The sequence below is a fragment of the Heptranchias perlo genome, chromosome 14 (assembly GCF_035084215.1).
Source record: "Heptranchias perlo isolate sHepPer1 chromosome 14, sHepPer1.hap1, whole genome shotgun sequence".
Taxonomy (NCBI): Eukaryota; Metazoa; Chordata; class Chondrichthyes; order Hexanchiformes; family Hexanchidae; genus Heptranchias; species Heptranchias perlo.
The window spans coordinates 26,796,334-26,820,341 of record NC_090338.1 but is presented as its reverse complement, the minus strand read 5'-3'; the positions used below and the strand labels follow the sequence as shown (position 1 = coordinate 26,820,341).

General features: G+C 39.5%; 1 protein-coding gene across 1 annotated transcript in view; it reads right to left on the bottom strand.

Annotated features, from left to right (window-relative positions):
* Positions 1–22,766, bottom strand: part of LOC137332373 (PDZ and LIM domain protein 4-like) — a 92,723-nt gene extending 69,957 nt beyond the window's left edge. Inside the window, exon 1 of the mRNA XM_067996145.1 lies at positions 22,563–22,766. Coding sequence (XP_067852246.1) covers positions 22,563–22,655 — 93 coding nt within the window. The 5' untranslated portion in view covers positions 22,656–22,766. The remainder of the gene's footprint in view (positions 1–22,562) is intronic.
* Between the last annotated feature and the right edge of the window lie 1,242 nt (positions 22,767–24,008).

The window sequence follows — 24,008 nt, the reverse complement described above, 5'->3', positions numbered from 1 at the left end:
TTATCTCATTGCTGCTTGTGGGAGCTTGCTCTGCACAATTTGCCTGCCACTTATCCCTAAATGACAATGGTGATTACACTTCATTGACTGTGAAGCACTTTGGGGTGTCCTGAGGTTGTAAAAGGCACTATCTAAATGCAAATTATTTCTTTACCCGCTCCGCCATCAACACTCTTTGTAGAAGATGCCTGTTACATAAAAGCAACGCGACGAAATGAAATTATAAATTACAATTATGTGAATTAGGCACATATGGGACCAAATACAGGTAATCTCAAAGCAATACATTGAAATAAAAATTAAACTTAATAGCAGAGTTCAGATAAGCATTATTATACAGCATGTGTGACAATCAGATGACATACCTACTAGGTTCTTCACCTTCAGGGGACCAATAAGCACAAAAGGTTAGTAGTTGGGATTGCCATATAGCACTAGTACGGATATCAATTCCCTGCTGTATTTATAGCTCTCATCTACAAACAGATTGACTGTATATATTGTTAAAACTGGCAGTAAGTGTAAAAGTACAAGGTTTTTTAAAAACTGAAAACCAACGTTACAAAAAGGTTCAACACTTATAGTGCATGACATCACCAAGGTTTAAAGAGTAAAAGGTATTCAAAAAAGTAGTAACTGGAAGATTCTGGTACAAAAGGAAAGACTGAGGGAGATGCACAGTTTGAGATGCTGGAAAAGAGTAGGAGTGTCACTTTTTGACTTTTTTCCCCACACAGATAGAATTAGGTGAAAAAGAGTTACTTTAAATGTTGTATTTTAAAGTAAAATATATTCATGCACTTATTTAAAAAAAAGGGGTATCTGAGACGATAGGTAGTTAAGATGCTGAGCTAGCTTTGATTGTGTTTCCTCAAACTGTAAATAAGCAATTTATTAGCTGTTCAGTAATCGATAAAACATCTCACACCCTTTGAGTTGGGGAGTCACTGGTCCCGGGCACACAGCTGGAGTCTGGAAAACACAGGCAGCCAAGCACAGGTTTTTTTTCCCCCCAGATAGAATTCTATGAGGCTGGTAGGCCGCAAAAGGCTGCAAGAAAGCAGGAGTGCAGGACAGAATTGACAGGACTTCTCATTTAAGTCAAGTAAGATGACCCACTGATGTGGGGATACATGGCACGTTTTACTCTGTATTATTATGCAAAGATAACTTCAACTGTTTGAATTAAGTGAGTCGGATCATAACTGCTGTTCTGTATTCAGGCTGCATCTCACTGTTTCTCAGAAGTTTGAAGTACATATGTTAAAGATATAAAGTCTGGTTCAGGCCACAAGTACGTATTACAATTATACCCCTGGGTTATGTTATTGTGCAAGTAGATAAAGGGCAGTGTGAGTCAATTCCCATGAAAATAAAACACCTAGACCACTTATGAGAGCAGCTGATGCCACTGAACCTAAGGAATCTACAACAGACCTGAATTTGTAACAAATAGACTGCGGTGGGTATTAATTTCAACATAATGAAGACGTAGGCAGGAGGGCATATGTGAAGCTTCGATCTTTGCAGCTTTGAACTTTCTTCCCCTTATTCTCTCTGAGACACCAAAAAAAAGGGGGGGGGGAAAGTGAAGAGGGGAGAAAAATTACAAGTTCAGGAATATGATTTTAAGACTGGGATGGGGGCAGGGGGGGGGGGGGGGGGAAGTAATAAAAGAAAGGGTATAGCAGCCACTCCAGAACACTGAACATCCTTGTAGCAGATAGACAATGTCACTTTCCCAAGTGATCCAGCAGATCGCCTAGTTATGTGGAAAATTCTGTCCCACTTCCCAGGACAGGTAGAGAGTGGCCCCATGCCTGGATTACAGTGGCCAGATGGTCCTGGCTTAACTGCAGTAGAACAAAGTTGAAAATATATCCTGCTGGTGAAACACTGACTTATTTTTCAGTCTTTCTTGGGCTGGGGGGAGTTGGAAGGGGTATTTGAAGATAAAAGAACTTCCCCTGACAGACTAATGTTCCTTTTCAGTTATGAAATTCAGCATCTAGTTAAAACCATAACATCAAACGGTAACCAGATCTGAGTATTTCAGAAAGTATTCTGGAAATATGAACCAAAAATGCAATATAGTTACACCTTGAGTTTCTTTTACAGGAAGTGGAGAAGATGAGAGAGTCTACTGTGTATGGGTTTGATTGCAAGAGATTTTTGGAACTGCAACATACTATTGAAGCTGCTATGCCAAGAGCCGGATGAATAAACTTTTTCACAAGTCACCTTTGGCTCTACTTCAATGACTGACAGCCTGGTAGTCAAAGTTTTAGCACTAGAATAAAGACTGGCGGATCAAAAAGAGCGACAAACAAAGATCAGCAGAGTTGCAATTAACATGACATAAACCTCACATCTACTCAAAGAAATCAATGAGCCTCTCAGCATTTGGGAAACAAATTTGGTAACTTGAGCAAAGAACAGCCCAGAGCACAAAGATTTGGGATGGACAGTGAACGGCTGAACAATAGGGTGGGTTTTGTGCCTTTTTTTAAAAAAATGTGTAAACTGGTTGTTTGTTTATGATCTCCTTTCATTTTTGAAGGCTGGTCAGGCTTAACACTCAACCATTGTTCACCAACCATTTGCTAAATCAACAATTTCCACTTGTATTAATCGGTTAACATCAAAGCAGCAGAGTCACAAAATTGTATCCATGGAAAGCACACAAAACCTCAGTTGAGAGGAGTCCATATAATTCTATTATAAGCTACATTAGTACCCCATTTTGTACTGTTGCTAATTCTCAATTCAAATTATTCATTTACTTAAAAAGACAGATTTGATTTAAACTAAAAATCACATAGCAGAGTTAAAGTCTGGAAATTTTAAAAATGGAATAATCGTAGCTACACCAACTCACTGCCCCTTAAGACACTCAAAGCTACACATGCATTTTGTTTTTTTTAAAAACAATATCCCAGACCATGTTTTGGCATACCTAGCTAAGACCTAAAAAAGTATTTTTCTTCTTGCATGAAAAAAAGAATTAATTTTAAAATGCTTTAATAAAAACACCAATCCTAATAATGAAAGAAGTTCAGAATTTGATGATCAAACCTGAAGCTTTAGTAAAAAAAAATTGGTAGGATTTTAATCCAATTTATTGGAGGTGACAACAGTGAAAGAAAAAGAGGGAACCTTTCACAGCCTCAGCACATCCCAAAGCACTTTACAGCCAATGAAATACTTTTGAAGTGTAATCACTGTTGAGCAAGTCAACATTCATAAAAATGCACACACGCTACCCAGAATGAAAGGACGCCACAATCTAAGGACAAGCCATGTGCAAAGCTTAAAAATGTACTGAAATGTATTTTTAAAACAAAAATATACTTTATATTAAATAACTACACAGTCATTATGGAGTGTCATCAGTATAACAACTGTGAGTAGCACTTTTGCCTTTGAGTCAGAAGGTCGTGGGTTCAAGTCCCACTCCAGAGACCTGAGCACATAATCTCGGCTGACACTCCAGTGCAGTATTGAGGGAGTGCTGCACTGTCATCTTTCAGATGAGACATTAAACTGAGGCCCCGTCTGCCCTCTCAGGTGGACGTAAAAGATCCCATGGCACTATTTTGAAGAATTATAGAATGTACAGCACAGAAACAGATCATTTGGCCCAACAGGTCCATGCCAGTGTTTATGCTCCACATGAGCCTCTTCCCTCCTTACTTCATCTAAACCTTTCTCCCTCATGTGTTTATCAAACTTTGCCTTAAATGCATCTATGCTAGTCTCTTCAACTACTCCTTGTGAGCAGAGCAGGGGAGTTCTCCCCCAGTGTCCTGGCCAATATTTATCCTTCAACCAACATCACAAACAGATAATCTGGTCATTATCACATTGCTGTTTGTGGAACCTTCCTAGGCGCAAATTGGCTGCCGCATTTCCTATATTACAACAGTGACTACATTTCAAAAGTACTTCATTGGGTGTAAAGCGCTTTGGGACATCCTGAGGCCGTGAAAGGCGCTATATAAATCCAAGTTCTTTCTTTCCTTATCAATTTGGCTTTGTAAGACTCTGACATAATATACACAAAACTATTACAATTATTTTCACAAGTCTAAAAGAATAGAGAGAGGGGAAGAGAGAAAGGAAGAAAATAGGGAGCTGGTTATGTTCTACATACACTATTTTCATTATTTTATTTTTGACTGTGCATTTTTTGGAGGGGGAAAGTAAGGAAATAGCTTTCATACTTTTTCACAATTATGGGTGGTCCCTTAATCTCCAGATACTTTTACTAGTGGACTGCTCTAGCAAGTTCTACTTTTAGTTGCCAGAGGTCAAACCTAGACCCAGTCCAGTAATCCATTGTTGAAATCCTAACTGAATAAACTTCATAAATCATACATGTGGGCCAATGGAGTATAAATGTGGGTTATTTAAAAATAAAAAAAAGACACAGATCAGTTTTCTTTGAATGACAAATGCATTCTTTTTATGGTCTGCTTACCAGATGAACATGACATTCTGCACATTATGTTCTCTGGAGACATGCGGCTAGACCCAGCACACTGTTTAGACTAGAAGGGGAAAAAATATGAAGAATGACTATATTCGGGAGTTTGAAAATTGTATGTTTCCTTCTAACAGATTCCTTTTACTGAGTACTGTCTAAAGTGTAGACTTGTATACACTGTATGATGCTACGCTATAAATCATACTTTGAACAAATCTTAAAATTTACTGTGTTAGTCACTCAAGTGTAAAAGAGTGCCATTTCTAATTCAGATACCAGCGGCCAATAAAATCTGCAAATTCCTGTGGTGCCCAAGTCACAACCTTAGATTTGCAGGTCATAAAATTCTGCATGGAGATGTCATTCCACTTTTTTTTTTCCCCTGATGAAGGGTACACATCTGAAACATCATACCTGGCCTTTTCTCTTTACAAATGCTGACTGATCTACTGTGTATGTCCAGCAATTTTTTTTTCTTATTTCAGATTTCCAGCATTTGAAGGTTTTCTTTTCGATTTTGTACACCGACTCTTATTCATGTCTCCCTGCACCACACGTCTCTACCTATCATGGCAACTCCCAGACCTCAGGTAGTCCCATTCTGTAATTAAACAAGAGGTACACAAGAACAGCCTGAAGTAATATCCCTCCAAATTTTTCTTCTATGTGAGGGAAGCAGATGCGCCTCATTCTAACAACACCGTCAAGATCAGGAATTCACTGCACTGAGTACAAGCTTACATCTCATCATTCTGTGGTAAACACCACAATATGTTGCCCTACAAAAACTTAAAAAACAGAAACATAATGTTTTACTATACTGTATTAGCACAGCAAGGATCATCTACTATGAATACTTTATAGTCTCTACTGAGGTAACTGATCTTAGCCAAGAGACAGCAAGAGTGCTACAGCTGGTATTAGTGTCCCTGGGTTCAAGGTGGGGGGGGGGGGGGGGCGAAGAAATGAGGAAATGGCCTGGCTGTAACTCCCCATAATGATCCAACGACTGTGTACATGTACAAACATTGAGTGACAATAGGACTTGGCTCAGCTGTGATACCAGTGTGAAGAGATAGCCTGCCAACATTAATAGTCATAGCTCATACATGAAGAATGGGCACTAGAGCAAGGTTCCAGAGGGTGACCAACAGTCAGTGATCATAGCCTAGCTAGAGGTTAATACCTTCAGTGGGGGGTGGGGCGGGGACGAATTGGTAGATAAAATCATTTTTAAAAGCATGCATCCACTTGTATAGACAAAATTGATGTCTCTTTTCTTTGTTCTGGATCAAGATCCAGCACCATTATTAAAACATTGAGATCACTGGAAAATGGTACTGGGTATTTTGAACAGAAGCCCATTCCCACTGATTTATAGAAATTACAGCTGAAAGGAGGCTATTCATCTTTATGCTGGAGCTCTCTCTTCAGATGTAGCCATCTATTCTAATTCCATTTCTCTGCCCTTTCCCCCATATCCTTTCCAAATATTTATTCAATTTCTTTTTAAAACGATGTTATAGTCTCCGTCTCGATAGCAACTCATGGTATAGTATGCACATTTTCTAATACCATGGAGTAACATAACAGGAGTTGGTACAACAAACATTATGTGAGCAAATTTTTGCTGTGCAGAAGTCCTGACAGTGGGTTTTCAGCAGGCTTCTTAACATTAGGGAGATGGAGAATATCTGTCTTAATAACAAACAACAATTTGCATTTATATAGTGCCTTTACCGTAGAAAAACGTCCCAGGGCGCTTCACAGGAACGATTATCAAACAAAATCTGACACCGAGCCACATAAGGAGATATTAGGACAGGTGACCAAAAGCTTGGTCGAAGAAGTAGGTTTTAAGGACCGTTTTTAAAAAAAAGAGGTAGAGGGGCGGAGGGGGGATTTCCAGAGCTTAGGGCCTAGGCAGCTGAAGGCACGGCCGCCAATAGTGGAGCGATTAAAATGGGGGATGCGCAAGAGACAAGAATTGGGGGAGCGCTGAGATCTCGGAGGGTTGTAGGGCTGGAGGAGGTTACAGAGATAGGAAGGGACAAGGCCACAGAGGGATTTGAAAACAAGAATGAGAATTTTAAAATCAAGGCGTTCCGGGACTGCGAGCCAATGTAGGTCAGTGAGCACAGGGGTGATGGGTGAACGGGACTTGGTCCGTGTTAGGATATGGGCAGCAGAGTTTTGGATGAGCTCAAGTTTATGGAAGGACAGGAAACATATTTTTTGTTATAGATTTTCTGGGGCTGGGAAAGGATATTTTCAATCCAAAGTGCTTTCCCCTGACCTGTAATAGTATATACTGTATTACAATATAGTTCAAACAGGATAGCTGGAAACAGCAAGAACTGTTGTGGGTCTGCTGTACAAGAAGCTGACTGTCAGTCAGACTGCTGCATACCTACTACAGCAGAACCCATGACTTCAGGACTGCAAAAGGCTTACTCACTACTTGTCAAGTGAGATTTTTTCCCTTTGTAAAAACTTTCCAACATTAACTTTTCACCCATCCAAACAAATCAAACTTTAACCAGAGGAAATGAATCTTTGAAAATAAACATTTGGCCTAGAGGTAGTGAGTACTTTAGGGAAGACAGTCTAATGTTTTGAACCAGTTTCTTAAAAAAAAATTAAGGATAGTGTGAATCTGAGAAAGCCTAACTATTTAGGACTTAAGAGGTGATGTAAAGTTGACATTAACTAACTACAGAAAAATCCTTATATCTTATACATAAGATGCTTGTATTCACTCACAAGAGTGTAGTATTTAAAGCAGATTGATCTAAAATTTCAATTAGCTTGGTGATTCAGAAAGTTTCTGCCCCAAGCATCCAACAAAGATTTAAAAATAACAGCAGTTCCTTGCGATTTGAGCTTTAAAAAATGACAAATCCTTTTGGGATATTTTAGGGGCTTCAATCTGGGAGAATTTGCTCAAGAAAGCCAATTTACATATAAATTAATTAGCTAACAGGAAAATTCATGCTGCAGATCAAATACTTTTGGTGACACACAGACATCACATCATAGTATGTTTATGAATGCCTGATGAAATGATGTCAAAATAACAATGCCTCAGTAAATTTGAAATAGGGCATAACACTATGCTTAAATCTGCAATTCACCATTTCCAGAGCCCCAAATATCCTGAAATGCCTCGTGGAGGTGTTGAGTACTTCCCCACCAGCAATATTACCATTTGTACTGAAGCTGAAAATAATTTAAAAATCATGAAAGGGTTACCTGCAGTCACCTTCTAAACAAGACCTTGCAATCCAGTTATAAAAGAGATTTTCCAAGTTACACACACTCTAAATGTACAACTGATTTCCCACCATCTTTAATGCACTTAACTGTAATTCTGAGTCTTGCATTGTCCTGATAAGTGCATAATTAAAGCACAAAACGGGTGGAGAGGGAGATAACCACTGCCCTACATGACAGTTCAGTTAATGACTACTCTAGTTAGTATAGTAGACCAACACACATACACACACACACACACACACACACACACCCACCCCCCCCCCCCCCCCCAAGGGAAGCTTGAGTCAGAAGAATGGAAGTTGCATGCTGAATTAGGGTTGATGGAGGTTGCAAAGCTGAGAAGAGCAAGGCCATGGAGGGAATTGTAGATGAGAGCAAGAATTTTGAAATTGGCTCCCTATTTCCAATATATCAATGACAGTTAGCAAAGATATAGTTGATACAGAAGTACAAATTAGAATAGGGTAGGATGCAGGTGGCTGAATTGTGCTGCACTAATGCTAGTAAGTATGCAAATGAGCTGAAGTAGAATGCAGGCATGATACCAGGTAAGTAGCATTTCTTAGGGGCCAGTGACTTGAAAACAACTCCCACCTCTTTCCCCATCCCTAAGTTGGCACAAAATGGCCAGCCTGACACAAAGATAAATTCACCGATTTCAAACTCCCAGTGGGGAGCCATATTCAAAAAGGAAGTGCGGCTCAAAGATTGGAATACAACCCTATAAATCCAAACTAAGGGAAGCTACTCAAAATAAAGTGTTCCCCTATCATCACTCATAACATTACAAAACAACGCATTTAAAGCAAGGAGAGCAACATTCACTGTTTAAATAATTTATGTACTAAACTGAGGAGTTGACCGATGTCTTGAAGGGTATGAATTCACTTTCATTGATTGACCTTCCACTCAGCGGTGAAAAGAGGAATAAGGAGGAAACCCAATTCAATTATATACAGTTCATGTAATATTTTAAAATGTTATCAAATATATATTTATATATGACAGTCACAATATTGAACATTACTGATGACAATAATGAATCTCATTAATAACTGCATTTATATATTACATCATGTTAAAACATCTCAAAGTGGTTTACACAATGAATTATTTTTATGCAGTGATTTATATACTTGGGGATTTCCATAGAAAAGTCCTCGAACTCACACGTGGTTTATAAATCACATGCCATTATTTAGAGGATGTAAAAACACATGCACAAGGAATGCACTGCAAGGTACAGTAGAGCTATACAGACCAGGAAAGCCCCATGTTGGATCCTTAGTCTTTGCTGAAATAGCTAATCTCAGTATGGATACCATAATTTGCTTCAGTATCCCAGGCTAGGATGGGGGGAAAAAAAACAGCATTTTCACTACAGTCAAATAACCTACTGCCTAGACTTGATCAAGAAAATATGGCCACTTGGACAAAGATACTAAGTAGCAGCACAAATCATTACCTACATGAGAAAAAAGGGATGAAGGTAGCAAATAAATACAAGAATTGAGACAATTGTACTGATACATTAGGATAGAATTTCCAGCCTCTGTGGAGCAGACACGAGTCAGGCATAGCAGGATTTGTGCATCTCAGAACTTCTGGGGGTCAGATTCATTTTAAAGTGATGCAGCCACTTTAATGCAAGGGATTGCATAGCAGGCAATGTTTTGTTAAATTTAAACCTGGTCATTAAATTTGTGGGGTAACAAAAAGTGTCTAGTAAAATTCAGAGAGGCAGGTTTTAGATCATAAGCTCAGTTTGTCTACATTTAAGGGCCACTAACGCAGCTTGAGTGCCTTGCCACTGACATGCATAAAGACCACATATGTCTGTGCACAAGTTGACCTCTGCAAATAGCCTGACCTTACTTTATTTGGAAAGAGAAAAGTTAGAAAAAAGAACTAGAAATTGTAATAAAAAAGAACCATTACTTCACAGATGATTAGATCCAGGCAATTTAAAAGTGCTATGTTAAACTTCTATTGTAATTTATAGAAACAAAAACAACTTTGTTTTCACTACAAGAATGAAGAACACTTGTTAGAATTCATTTTGTGAAAAGCTGCTTAGGTTTGAGTTCTCTCTCCTGAAATCCTAGAGAGGATCATACTTCTGAATAAGTCATGCCATAGCTGTTCTCTAGTGATTTATGCAGCTGTACAATTTATATGACTAATTCCACACCAATGTGCTAACTGCAACCACTTATGGGAAACTTCAGCTGCAGTCAGTGTTCTGATCCAGACACTTACTAATTGCAAATTTCAGCAGAAAAATCCTATACTTCAGCCAAAAGAACAAAACGCCTATCAATTTGCAGGCCTGGAAGAAAAGACATAGCACACACAGAATATTTGCTTCTTAATTTTAGGGTAGGTCCAAAGATTGAAAACACACATGGTGCAATGCCAAACTTGTGTCAAAAGCTATTTAAGGAGGACGTATCATCATCCAATATTTTTCTTGAAAGAACAAACACACGCACACTTTGTCCCCTCTTTTCCCTACTTGAATTGTCCTTCTCACCTGCTGTTTCTTGAAGGTAGCACCACAGGTGCTCTGACATGCCCCCTTAAGTACTAATCTTTGTGTATGAGCCTGGTCAGTGAACATGCAATTATAGAGGAAGGGAGAGGGAAGAGCATCAGAATCAAGCCCAAATTTATCCTCAAAAAAAGTACATCTAACAAGGACAGCAGGAGCCAAGGCCAATTTTCCCCTCCCTTCTCCAACCACTACTCCAGCCTAGATAGACTAACGTTACAGACCAGGCACTTTCCTTTTCTGTATGGATTAGTAGCACACACAACAACACAGGTGGTTCTTTCCCCATTGAGCCATCAGGGTAGCTAGCTGTGCCACTTTTTAAAAAGAGGGTGGGCTGAAATTCTTCAAGCCCCACTCCACCCTTGGGCAGGACTTCCAACAACCTATCCACCCCGGCAACCAAATCCTGGGACTGGGTGTCCATACTGTGTACGATGCTTCTTGCGTATCCACCCAGCAAGGGCCAGGACTTTCAGAGCAGCATTGCTCCACACTGTTTTGGGGGGGAAGGGGGGTGTTTTGACCAAAAATGCCCCCCTCCCTAATTAAATACACTGATTGCTGGTGAGAAAGTGGCAACAATGCAATTGATTAGGAAAAGCCCCAGCTTCTGTGTTCAGCTAGCATGTAAGACTGCATCATGCAAGCAAACTTTCCATGGGTTTCAAGAATCACAGAACCAATGGAATATCTGGTGGGCGACATCATCCCACCATTCCTGCCTTCTTCAGAACACAAAGGGGGCAGACACAAAACACCAAGCCCTCCAGTCAAGATTTTGGATCATGGGGAAGAGAAATAGAAACCCAACAGCTTTCTTGCCAAATTCCAAATCTCTCACCCTGCCAGCAAATATTGGCACCCTCCCAGGCCCAAGAATTTTGGGGGCAGAATATCTTGCAGTGCCAGAAAAAGCTGTTTGCCACCAATATCATTTTATCATTGGCAGTAGGAATTGCACAATTCTGGTTCAGAATGATCCTTCTTACCGATTATCCCTCCTTCAAGATAAGCGTGGCCTTGGCACAATAGTATGGTTTGAGAATGTTAACTGAATAGATGAGAAACAGTGGAAACAAGCAAGTGTCCAGCCATTGTGTGCTACAAGCCATTGGAAGTTCTACACGCTGTGTCACCATACTGTCCTTACCAGAATTGTGAACGACCCTACATTTTTTCTATTTCTGTTGATTACAATTTTTAAACTCAAGCAGCCAGTAGTTTATTTGGGGAATTACAAAGACAAAGTCTGAGGCAGCTGATTGAGCACTGAAGCATCCTATGTGAATGGCTCCCTCACTCTCCCCCAAGCCAGAATGGGCCATCACACAGTTTAAAACAAATCTTTAAATGAACTTTAATTACAATTCCTTGGAATAATTTTATTTTCTAAAAAGACCTATAGATGGATCTCCTGTTTGAAGTAAATTAGTGAATTTGGATGGCACAGCATTCCTTTCAAACCCAGCAGTGAATCAGCCAAGATTGCTTAAAGGGTGCTCTTTCAAGGCCAGAGTGAGGTTACATTATTCCAGCATAGGTCAAATCAATAAAAATTATAAAACTAATGAACAGTCCAAAGTGAACAAAATATTCGGTTAATCTGCATTCACATTCCTCAACTCAGAGCAGAAAGTTCATCAGTTCTTTTTAAATACTTAAGTAACCTGCTCTGGTTTTGTCAGAGTTTAGTTTAAATGCTACTTTTAAACTGTAGTAAGCCTGGCAATGGCTGGTTAAACAGACTGAACTTTTACATCAGAACTGGTACAGCAAGCTTGTACGCAAAGCACATCAAGTTACTTAGATTTCTAGGGTACGAAAATCAGATTTTGCTGAAGAATGCTACAGGAAACATATTTGTTAACCTAAATATAAAGAAAGCAGAATTAGACTGTCTGCTGGAAGGGCAGTATATAGTTAAAACATTTTATTTATTAATTAGTTCACCATCTGCCCTCAGGTGATAAAGTTGGGAGAAACATGGGGCTTGATTTTTACTTGGAGCCGGGAAGAGAGCGGGTGTGTAGAATTTCGTGTGGAAAACCCCGAAGTGAAGTGAACGCGTTGGAATCTGCGATCGCAACTCAATTGAAATCAATTAATTTTGCTGCCGGGATTCGCGTCTCCAAGCTGTACAGTGGGCGTACTGCACACCCGCATGACGTGATCTGAAGTCCACTATTTAAAGGGCCAATGCAAAAATGGATTTGGGAGGAGGAAGGAGGAAGCAGGAAGCAAAGCCATGGATTCACGTAGAGCAAAGGCAGTACCCAGGTTCTCGGATGCTTCACTTGAAGTACTGCTGGGTGCAGTGAGAACCAGGAGGGAAGTCATTTAGCCAAGTGATGGAGAAAGAAACCAGGTTCTGCCACCACGAAGGCATGGCTGGAGGTGGCAGAAGAAGTGAGCAGCAGGAGCATGATGCCCATGTCTTGACTGCAGTGCAGGAGCTTTAATGACCTAAACAGGTCAGGAAAAGGTGAGTACATTTGCTGATTCACCCATATCCTGTGGTGAACACCACCACCCCCCCCCCCACCTCACCCTGTCTTGGCAAGCCTACTCCATCACATCACCCCTCACACCCACTTAAGTTTCAGCAGCAATCATCCTTCACTTTCTATGCACTTGCTCACCTCCCCACTTATGTACTTACCACTGCCACTCACCCCAATCGTGTTGCAATGTGATGCATCTGTATGATAGTCGGTCTCACCCAATGCACTGCATCCATTGTGTGAATATGTCACCTTCAGTCACTCACAGTTCTGTTCTTTCACCCCTTGTAGGAGAAGAAAGCGCAAAACGCAAGGGAGAGGATGAGGACTGGAGGTGGACCGCCACAAATAGTCCAGTTCACAGATGCAGAGGAGGCAGCCACGGAGATAAGTGGGACAGCTGCATCCCTATCCATCGGAGATGGAGACTGGGAACCCGCAGATGGCTGGTGACAGAACTTTAACATCTTTCACTCACGACGACTATTTAATTAACTGAACTATGAAAAACCTGAGTATGGTGATTGGCAAGATTGTTACTTTGCCATGACTAATTCATATCGTTTTTTGTTGTATTCCAGGGCTTTCACGCGTAGAATAATGCGGTGATATGGATGATATAGATTCCTCAGAGGACCTCGTTCCTTCTGAGGGTGCACCGTCACAGGACATACAGCTATGCATCAGCGCAGATACTGGCACTTCGGTGGGTCCTGTTAGACAGTTAGTTGGGTTGTCACCTGGTGACTCAACTCACAAGTGAGCACGAGCAGATACTGGTGGCAGAGAGTGTGTTGAGTTCGCAACGGAGAGCACACTCTCTAAGCTCTGCTCAGCTGGACATTTGCTGATCTTCGGGGGCCATCGTTCAGAAGGAGAATGATTGAGGTACAGCTGCACCTTTGCGAGGTACTGGAAATCGTGCAACACACAATCTCTACAATCGCGGAGAGGATGGAGGAGTCCAACATTAGTGGGTTACGTCGCGGGTAAACGGAAGAATATCTGCCAAGGAGAGAGCGGCCGCCTCCCTGGAGCTTCAAGCACGGCTCTCAAATGAGTCTATGCAGGCCATGACCATGGCCGTATAGACTTTGGATGCCAGCACGTCTGCCACCTTATCCGTGGCCTTACAACACACCACGTATGTTCACCAACCTGCTGTCACACCTATTGCCCACGCTTACCCCCCCCCCCAAACCAGTACCCGAAATGCCGCCTCCTCTCCAGATGGCCGAGGGGTGGAGCATTCTTTGGAGAGGCCCTCACGTGTTCCAAAACCCAGAAGTCGTAGGCCTCGCAAAAATAGCAGCTTGCCCTCAATCTCCCCCGCAAGTTTCATGAAATTGCTGCATTTGTGCATTCATTGCCAATTAAACTCGCTGCAGAAAGTTAGGGCTGCTACTTAACTGCATAAATACCTTTTTAAATGAGATTTATGTTGCTGCAATGCTGCTCAACCTCTCCAGCCCAGAAAGGGAACAATTTAAACTATGGAGTCTCATTCCTACAGGTAGTAAATTGTTAAAAGATTTTTAAAATTTTAGTGGCCTGTTATCCACTCACACTTCCAGCAACTTGCAGAGCAAAAATTTTTCAAGTTGAAGGATGAGGGAAAAAGTGTGATCAATGGAACAAGCTGTGAGATGTCCCAATCCAGCAAAATCTGGGCTGCTAACTCTGTTTCTCTCTCCACAAATACTGCCTGACCTGCTGACTGTTTACAGCATTTTCTGTTTTATATTTGCTGTTGACTAGTTTACTGAATAATGCACAGCCAGCAGAAAGTGGCTGTTTTTGCTGTGTAGTCATGAAAAATTAAGAATTGCTTTACAATATTGAAAGACTGGGTGAGAAGAGTAGAGGTTCAGAACTTACCAACAGAGGGTGGCTGCTTATGTTTACATGGTTGTTGCCATAGTTTTCCTCATGTATGCACCAGATGTCATAAAATTCCAGCTTCATGTATATACCTGATGCTGGAAAATTCCAGAATTCAATATTTTTGAGGTATCTGAATCAGCAGTCTCTTCCCTTCTCGCTCCATGCTTTTAACTGCTTAGTGAGTTTTTTCTCTTACTCTGCTTCTCCTAAACGTAACATCTCCCGCTGATTTACAGTTCCATTTATACTTACTACTTCCAGCATGGGATGCTGGGAAGCAGATTGGCACAGAAATTCTGCCTGATTTCCTCCAATCAGAAGCTAGGTAATATTGACGTATCTTTTATCAATTCAAACTTACAGAACATGTAAAGGCTTAGAAAGAAAATCTATTTATTTATAATTTGACCCAAGTCTTCCCATAGACATAGATTCCCTTTTTTGGATAAGGGGATGGCCTATACAGCTACTCTCAGGCTTCTACCAAATTACACTTCAGGATTCACTAGTAGGAGCTGTACACAAGCAAAGCCAGGGCGACTGGCTCTAGAACATTCTCTCCTTGCGGGGAAGTCGCTATCCTCTGCATTGTGCCTCCCCAAGATTGACCAGCTTAGACTGAGAACACAACGTGTAGGACAAATTCAGACATAACCCAGAGTCTCACTTCATGGCTTCCTAGAACAATTTTTCTTATTTGAATGTACATATAGGGAAAAATAAATGGAAAATGTTTGGGTAACTTCCAGTGTAGAAATGCAAAAAGAAATCTTCAGGTGGGTAAAGCTGCAGAATTCTACAATTTTTGTCCTAGTCCAATTTTCTGCTCAGTCTTCTGAAAGTATTGACTTATGCTAGAGTTGGTTCCATGAGTACCAGTTGCTTTCTATTACCTCATTCAAGGAGCCGATTATAGAAACCTTGATAGCGAGTGTTGGTTGTAGTTGAGCCTAATCCTATTCTCATCCAAAAAGTCGACACGCAAACTTTCCAGCAGAGTTCACTGAACAGTGATCAGTAGTAGGAATCCTGCCCAACCATCACTCCTCCCTACTCCAGTTGTAGCACTCCACTGCAATCCTGAAATTAGCCAAGTCATCATTAACCGAGGATTAAACCTCAAGCGTCTGGTTTGTGTGAGTCAGTACCATACCACATGGTACAATTTTAATTAATTGCAGTACACTCTAACAAAATGATAAACCCATTTATAAAAATTCATGTTTGATTTTACAGAATCCAATATTGGATTCAAGGACTTAAGACATAAAAAAATGTTGCTGTATTAATAAAGTAATGTCCCTATAAATTTTAAAATATACTTAGTAAATATTATATTCCATCAACTTACTAAGTCCAGATCAGTGCACCAGTTTTTAAAATTACTAATATTGATAGGCTGCCTAATTTAGACATCAAGATTATGTAATCTAAAATGCCATAGGTACAGGGGTAGGTCATTCAGCCCCACAAGTCTGTTCTGCCATTCTATTAGACCATGGCTGATCTGTACCTCAACTCCATTCACCTGCCTTTGTTCCATATCCTTTAATAGCCTTAACTAACAAAAAATCTAATCAAGATTTCAGTCTTGAAAATTTCAACTGACCCAGCATCCAGTGTTTTGAGGAGAGTTCTAGATTTGCACTACGGTGTGTGAAAAGGTGCTTCCTGATTTCACTTCTAAAAAAAATCCTAGGTCTAATTTTATTATGCCCATTGTTCTGGATTCCATTGCTAAAGGAAATAGTTTCTCTGTATGTACCCTATGAAATCCCATAATCATTTTAAGTACCTCCATTAGATCACCCTTCAACCTGTTGTACCCCAGGCAATATAAATTAAGTTTATGCAACCTGTCCTTTAACCATTTCAGTCAATATAATTCTGGTAAATCTGCGCCATACCCCTTCCGAGGTAAATATACATTTCTTGATGGTTTGGTCGTTCATGTCAAAGAATGCAATGAGGTCAAGGAAGGATAATGCAGCATAGTCACAGTGAATGTCGTTCATGACTTTGGTTAGGGTAATTCCAGTGCTATGTCAGCTAGCATGGCAGCAGGAAGGTAACAACAAACTTTTCCTCTCTCTCTCTAGGTTCCCCCATTGTGAATAAGGTGTGAAATTTCACTACACTAATTGCAATTTTGAATTCTTGAAGATATTCTCTCATTTTACAGCTTAGAATAATATGTTTACTTTTTAAAACAGCTTCCTTACCAATTTGAAGAAATCCCATTTTAATACTTTCTATACAGCTCCCAAAAGGTGGGATACGAAAGGACCACTCATTTTGTGAGTTCCTGTTCTATTTCACAAGAAAATTCAGGCCTATTTTGTGCCTGCTATATTTTTTAAGCAGAGACACTGCATACAAATTTCAGAACTGAAATTCCAATTTGAAAAGCTAATGATTAGTTTTCTTCAATAACTTCACAAACACACCCAGAAATGCTATTTTGCTATCAAGTGAATCTTTGACCAACACACAGATCTTTACCCCTTTCATACTTAAACGTCAGATCACACTCACGAGCATAGTCTGCTTTACCTATTCTAATACAATTTATACAGTACATTTCCAGACAATTAGCTTCAGACATTTACACCAGCATAATACAAATCTCCTGCTTTACAACCCAAGTCAAAAGATGAGAATTTGTATAATTTTTTAATGATCAATTGGAAGGCTGACCAAAACCAATGTCTACTGAAATACTGACCTACAGGTGGCAGCACAATGCCTATTCCAAAATCACTCTCCTGAAGGTAGTTTTCATGCTAGGTTGATTTGAAGGGAAATACGGAATACCTACTTTGACCTTCCCATGACATCTATACCTCAATATTCTGACATCACCACACGGTCAGCAATTCTCAATGATAAAATCTTTTTTAAAAAATCCCCATGTACATGACAAATCGTCTACCCTAACAGTGAAAGCTGGTAATGAAAACACATCTGTTGATTGAATATTGTGTGTTTGCATACTGAGATTAAATTTGACAAACAAGGTATCAGTGTGATTTGGTCACAAAAAGCCACAACAAAAATTTGAATTGATAGATTTTTAAAGGATGACTGTGGACTCTTTGTAGTGAATACTGTTCTACGTACATCATGTAGACAGAGCAGCTATCAAATAACTGAACGTAAGAACACCATCTGTGGAATTCTGACCTCTGAACCTCAGAGAAAGTCCAACAACCTATTTAATTGGACAGAAATCTCAACAGTTTGGACTTGTTCTACCTAATGCCTAGTCTCATTTCAATTGCATAAAATTAATTACTAAGGATTTACGCTGCCACCTTTTACCATTGGTTTATGTGTAACATAAAAGCTATTTTGTTCAAGCATTTGTTGTCCCGCCATTAAGTACTGTGCACGCTGCTTAAAGTAGTGCTGTAACTGGTTCAGGTCAGTCTGCTTTAATAGCTTCTTTAAATGTGAGATGACTTTAACCACACAAGGCAAGTACTAGCAGGAAATCACATGTTTTGTAAGATTTGGCTAAATATCACTTCACCATAAAACCCAGTTTAAAAAAAAATACAAGTTAAAAAGATCACACATTTCAAAGTCACCCCTCCATTCTTGAAATCAGTTAACAGAAAAAACATATCTAGGATTTAACAAAAGTACAGATATGAATAGGTGACCTCAGTATCTGTCAGTGCAAGATTAAGAATATGCTAACAATTTATAAACCTTTGGGTTTAATGCCAAGCTGATCAGCATTTCTAGCTTCTGTGTTTAATTTTAATCACAACATTGTCTATTATTTTAATTCAATAGAACTATTTTTTTTAAAATCCATGCAGAATTCTTTTTTTAAGATTATGGAGTTTAAAAAGTTAGATTATGCAAGCTGTGGCGATTCCAAAGATTTTGGGTAGACCTAGTGCAGCGAGCTCAAAAGTCAAAGATGAGAAAAGGCCATTTAGCCCATTAAAGATCACCCCTCTATTCTAACCTCTTAGCGGAGCAACTAACAATGTCCAAATGGCCAGAAATATCTACGTGTCTACTTATTGCCTATCAAATTATTCCAGACATTCATCACCATGTGTGAAGACATTAATTCTGCTTTCTAATCTAGAACACTTTCACTAATTTATACATATAACTCTGATCCTATTATTTTGCTTAATTTTAAAAGTGAGTCCAAGATTTTACCTTAATTAAGCTATTTAATTATTTACATACATTAACAACCACTACCCTTCCCCTTCTTTGCTCTAAACTGTGTAGATTGAGTTTGTTTTAGCTTTTCCTTATAGGTCATCCATTACATCTGGAATCATTCTTGTTCCTCTTTTCTACACAGTCTTCAATGCTTGTATATCCCTTTTGTAGCGTTGCATCTAGCATGCAGTACTCAAGTGTGGCCTGACCAGTGCATGTACAGCCTCTGCATAACCTCAAAAGCTCCACAGAATAACCACACTAATCCTTAAACAAAATGTGTGCACATCAAACATGCACCAACATTTTAAATTTTGTGTGCCACTGCAGAGGAAATAAATGTTCTGTTGAAGACAGGGTTATTAGTCTGCTACTTATTTGTATTGGTCGGGATGTAAATGACACCAAAATGATACTTGAATGAGTCTCATTTACAACAATGGAAATTGGATTCATCTTTTTACCACTATAAAAAGTGGGCTATTAAGTTTAGAAATAAAAAAGGATAACTGAATTTTATACTTTAGTCTTTCACCCTCACTCCAATCACTCAACAGAATAACCTGAACATTTTCTCCCAAGATTTTTAAATGTCCAAATTCTGTCTGTGCACTGGATGATATTATGTTATCAGCTTAATGTACCTGCTGAGTTTGCCACAAAGAAGATTCAGATCATTTTGTACTAATATAGCATAAATGTACTGCTTCACAGGTAGACTTAGTTTAAGAGGTAAGCAATTTTTACTCAATGAAGGAAAGTACTGTGCCACAATCATTGCCATTTGATCAGGGAGCAAAATTCTGCTTTAAATTCAAAATAAACATCAACAACTTAACAGCAAGGAGACACAGAAAATAATTCACCATTTGATGTTGCCAAGAAGCATTTCATAGGTTTAGTGCTTCCTGATGTTATCCTCCAGTTAAATATTGGGCAGACAAAGCCATCAACTTTGCCCCCACAAACTCTGTACCCTCACCTCCAATTCCATTCCCATCCCCGGCTACTGTCTCAGGTTGAAGCCAATTGTTCACAACTTCAGCATCCTAATTAACGTGATCTGAAGTTCCCACCCCATTTCCTCTCCATCACAAAGACTGCCTACTTCCAGCTCCATAACATCACCCATCTCTGCATCTATTTCAACCCACCGGCTGCCAAAACCCTCATCCATGCCTTTGTCACCTTCAGGCTCATCTGGCTGGCCTCCCATAAACATCAGCTCATCCAAATCTCTACTGCCCACACCAAGTCCCACTCACCCATCACTCCAATGCTCACTGACCTACATTAGCTCCCAGTGGACCAATACCTCCCAAATTTATAATTTTCATTCTTTTGTTCAAATCTCTTCATATCTCTGTAACCGCTCCCATTTTTGTCTGGTGTACCTTGGGACATTTTCCTACATTAAAAAGGTGCTATGTAAATTCAAGTTGTTGTTTCTTGTATCCCTCTATTCCCAAGTTGGTAATTATATCAGACATCTAAGTAGTATAAGATATACAGTTTTACAATTAAAAATACTGGTAAAAGTTATGAGATATACATGAGTGCTATTATTGAGACAGAAAATAAAGTAGCACACTAGTATTTTATAAATAAGGTTACTAGTTCTTTCCAGAGAGCATCCACTTTCAAAGAGTAACAAATCTCCCTTTGTGTCAGTCCATTGTTAAAAATTTATGCACAACAGACACAAAAATGTTTAATTTAAAATATAGTTCAGGTTATGGAACTGGTGAGGGGATTTAATGAAAACTTGTGAACCATGGAGCAATCAAAATACAGCATATAAATAATTGCATTATTTAGATAGAAAAAAGTTTCAGTTTAAGGCAATGTGTGATCTCATCAGTTTTGTCCTGTTACACTAAGCTAGGCAGAGTATAGAAGACAGTATATTTAAATCTCAATATAAAGGGATTGATGAAAACCAATGTAGTTTGGTATTTTGTTTTAACTGTACAAATACTCTCATCTGGCCTTGCATTTCACTCTGGATTGACACACATATCAGTAGAGTGCAGATTGACCAAACTTTTTTGGATTTCTGTACCCAGTACCAACACCAGAGCAAGCTTTTGATCTGCTCACATCTCTCTAGGTAAGGGAAGTAGGTGCAGTGCTTTAATGATGCAATTTGATTAATGATATTTGGACTCAGCCCATTGGATGAATTGACTCTGGATATTAATGGATGTCCATGCACACCTGATGCCATTTTCAAAGTTTTTCATAACTCATTGTCATGACACCATATCCTAATTAATAGAACTTTTTAAAACTTTGAAAAATCAATTTGACCAAAACCTGTAACACAACAGACTTAATGTGAAGACTTTGCTTGAGCATTAGATATAACAAAATTATAAAGTCTTTCTTTTATAAATGTATTTATAATTGTTACAGTTAGCACATACAGGAAACCATCACAATTAGCAAACTGCCTTCAGCTAAACTGGAACCAAACCAATATGCACCATGAAAACCCACTTACTTTAAAAACTTTTTACCCACAATAGATTTCATTTAATTGATTTTAACATACAATATAAACAGAATACATGATGAAAGCCAGTGATTTATAACTCATTAGTGTTGCTGAACTATAACTCACCAGTGATTAAGTGAGAATGAGTTATGGGTAACACCACTAGATATTTATAAATCATATATACCCCACAGGTCTGCATGATATCCTCTATTTCATTTATGGTGCAGCAGTACACTACATTATTTTATAACGATGACTTCAACTAAACCATCCTATCCATAACGTCTTGCAAAATGTTTCCCCTTCACACAAATAGTGCATTCACAATTAAAGAAATACAATAATGGTTTCATTAAAAAAAATCTTGATGGTCTTCCACTATTCAAGTCGTTGCCTTCCTGCTGGGTATGATTGCAGTTACCATCAACTAACTCGGTAGTTATAGAGATTGAACCTTCTTAGTCTATGTCTATTTGTTACATTATCTCGATAAACCATTCGAGAAACTCCCGTCAGCATTTCTAACCAGTTTTCATTTCACCAGCAAAATCGCCAGAAATCAAGCTGGACTCTAGTACATCAAAGTTCACTTATGGTGAATTGACCAACCATCCGTTATGTCCTCAAGATAATTCTAGGTGTGATTGTTTAATTAAACCTACATGCTGGCGGTAAAAGAGCTCAAATTAAGGACCAGAGCCCGCGGCAACATCCAACAGCGAACACACGGTGTGTGACCATTAGAAAAGACGAGCGCCGAGTCAGCGCACCGGGATCGGTCTACAGCCGCTTGCAACCGAGCGAGGAGTTCCCACTGGGCAGCACCTTTTTATTAAAGGACACGATTACAAAGCACAATGATGGGCACTCGCAGATTGAGGGGAAACACTTTCACTTCATCCTCAAATCAAATAGATTTTTTTAAAAAACACAGTAATTCCGGATTTATTTCTGACTACTTGTACCACAAAGAATTTGAACAACTTTGATGCAAATAACACTTCTGCAGATTTTGATCAGGTTTCCCATTCTCTTTCTTTCACGTGTTACAATAATTTTAAATGCATGAAATAAAAAAAATGATAACAAGCTAACACTCCATTAATTGTTTCAAGTGAAATGAAAGAGAAAAGTTCCAATGCGCTCCTCCCGGAGAGACTTGTTGCTTACCCGCGAGATTGTTAAGGGCTGACTATAGTCCTTGCCTCCTACTAATCTAAAGCCCCAGGGTGACGGTCCGTAAAGAGTCACAGGATGTGGCATTTTTAATCTCTTACTATTTTCCTCCAGCAGAGACTGAAGCAAACTCTCTGGCTCCCAGTGAGAGTGAGAGCCGAAGCTGCAGCAGCAATCGGTGCCCTTTCCTCTCTCTCTCACTCCCCGCCCTCCCTTCAAATTAGGTGCTCCCGCATTACGTCATTCCCTCAACATCCCCGCGCGAGCCAGAACAAAGAACCGCAGCCCGTCACGTGTCCTCCAATGACAGCGCGGCCGTCCCGTTGCCAAGGGGACCATTCCCCCCTCCCCCCCCCCAGGGACGGAGCACTCTTCGACGCAGGTGTGAAATTCGCAAGAGCTTTCTGGGAGTTGTAGTTTTCCTCCAAAATGCATCAACTTGTCTCAAAGAACTACAGGTATCACCTATTAAATCCCAGCCCCCTGTTTGTGATTGAAGCAGCTGCCTCATTATTTTTGGCGTTACTGAATTTGATGGGGTTCATCCTTTAGTTGTAGTAACGCAGAAACCAACCCAGCACATCAGTGCAGGTACAGACTCCAAAAAAACGTAGGCCTAGTTACAGCTTTTCATTTGTCGATAAGGTAGTCACAAAGGTGAAGCTTTAAAGCTGGTTAATCTTTTGTTTGTCAGGCCATGGCAATTCAATACCGATTTAACCCCAGGAGGAAAGTTCCAAGCAATCAATTATTGTTTTAAAAAAATTATGTTTACCTTTTAAGTTTAATTTATTTTGGAAGGACAGGGAAAGTGGCCACCATTAACGTGCAAAAGAAAGGCGATTGGTTTTATCTGTATCTGAATCTTGATATGTTGATAGAGTTAGATAAAGTAGGGTGGGAGGAGGCTCATGTGTAGCATAAATCTGTTGGGCCGAATGGCCTGTTTCTGTGCTGTAAATTCTATGTCATTCCAACCACAACACTGAATATTGTGGAGAATTGCATCTCACATTTTACATTCACGAGAAAGTTCACATAAAAGAGTCTCACAACATTCTGTTGCTATACCTACTGGCAGTTTTCATTATTTTAGTACACTTCTGCTCTGGGGAATTTGCAACTAAAATACTTTTATTAAAAAGATGATGACCCCTATAGGTAACTCCTATAATTGTGTTATTATGTGAAAATTTAATGAAAGACTTTTAAAAAGTACAAATTCATTTTAAGATCAAATCACTTGTGTGTGCAGATTTGTTTGGCTGTTATAACAACACTGAAATTCCTATGAAGTTCAGTTTTGCTAACAGGAAGTACTTGTCAGCAAAAGGAAAAGTAATGATGTAAATTGACACATGTTTAAGGAGCATCATTAACATTATTGGGGGAGAGCTGTGCATTGTTTTACATCACACATACAATTATGTTTATTCGTGC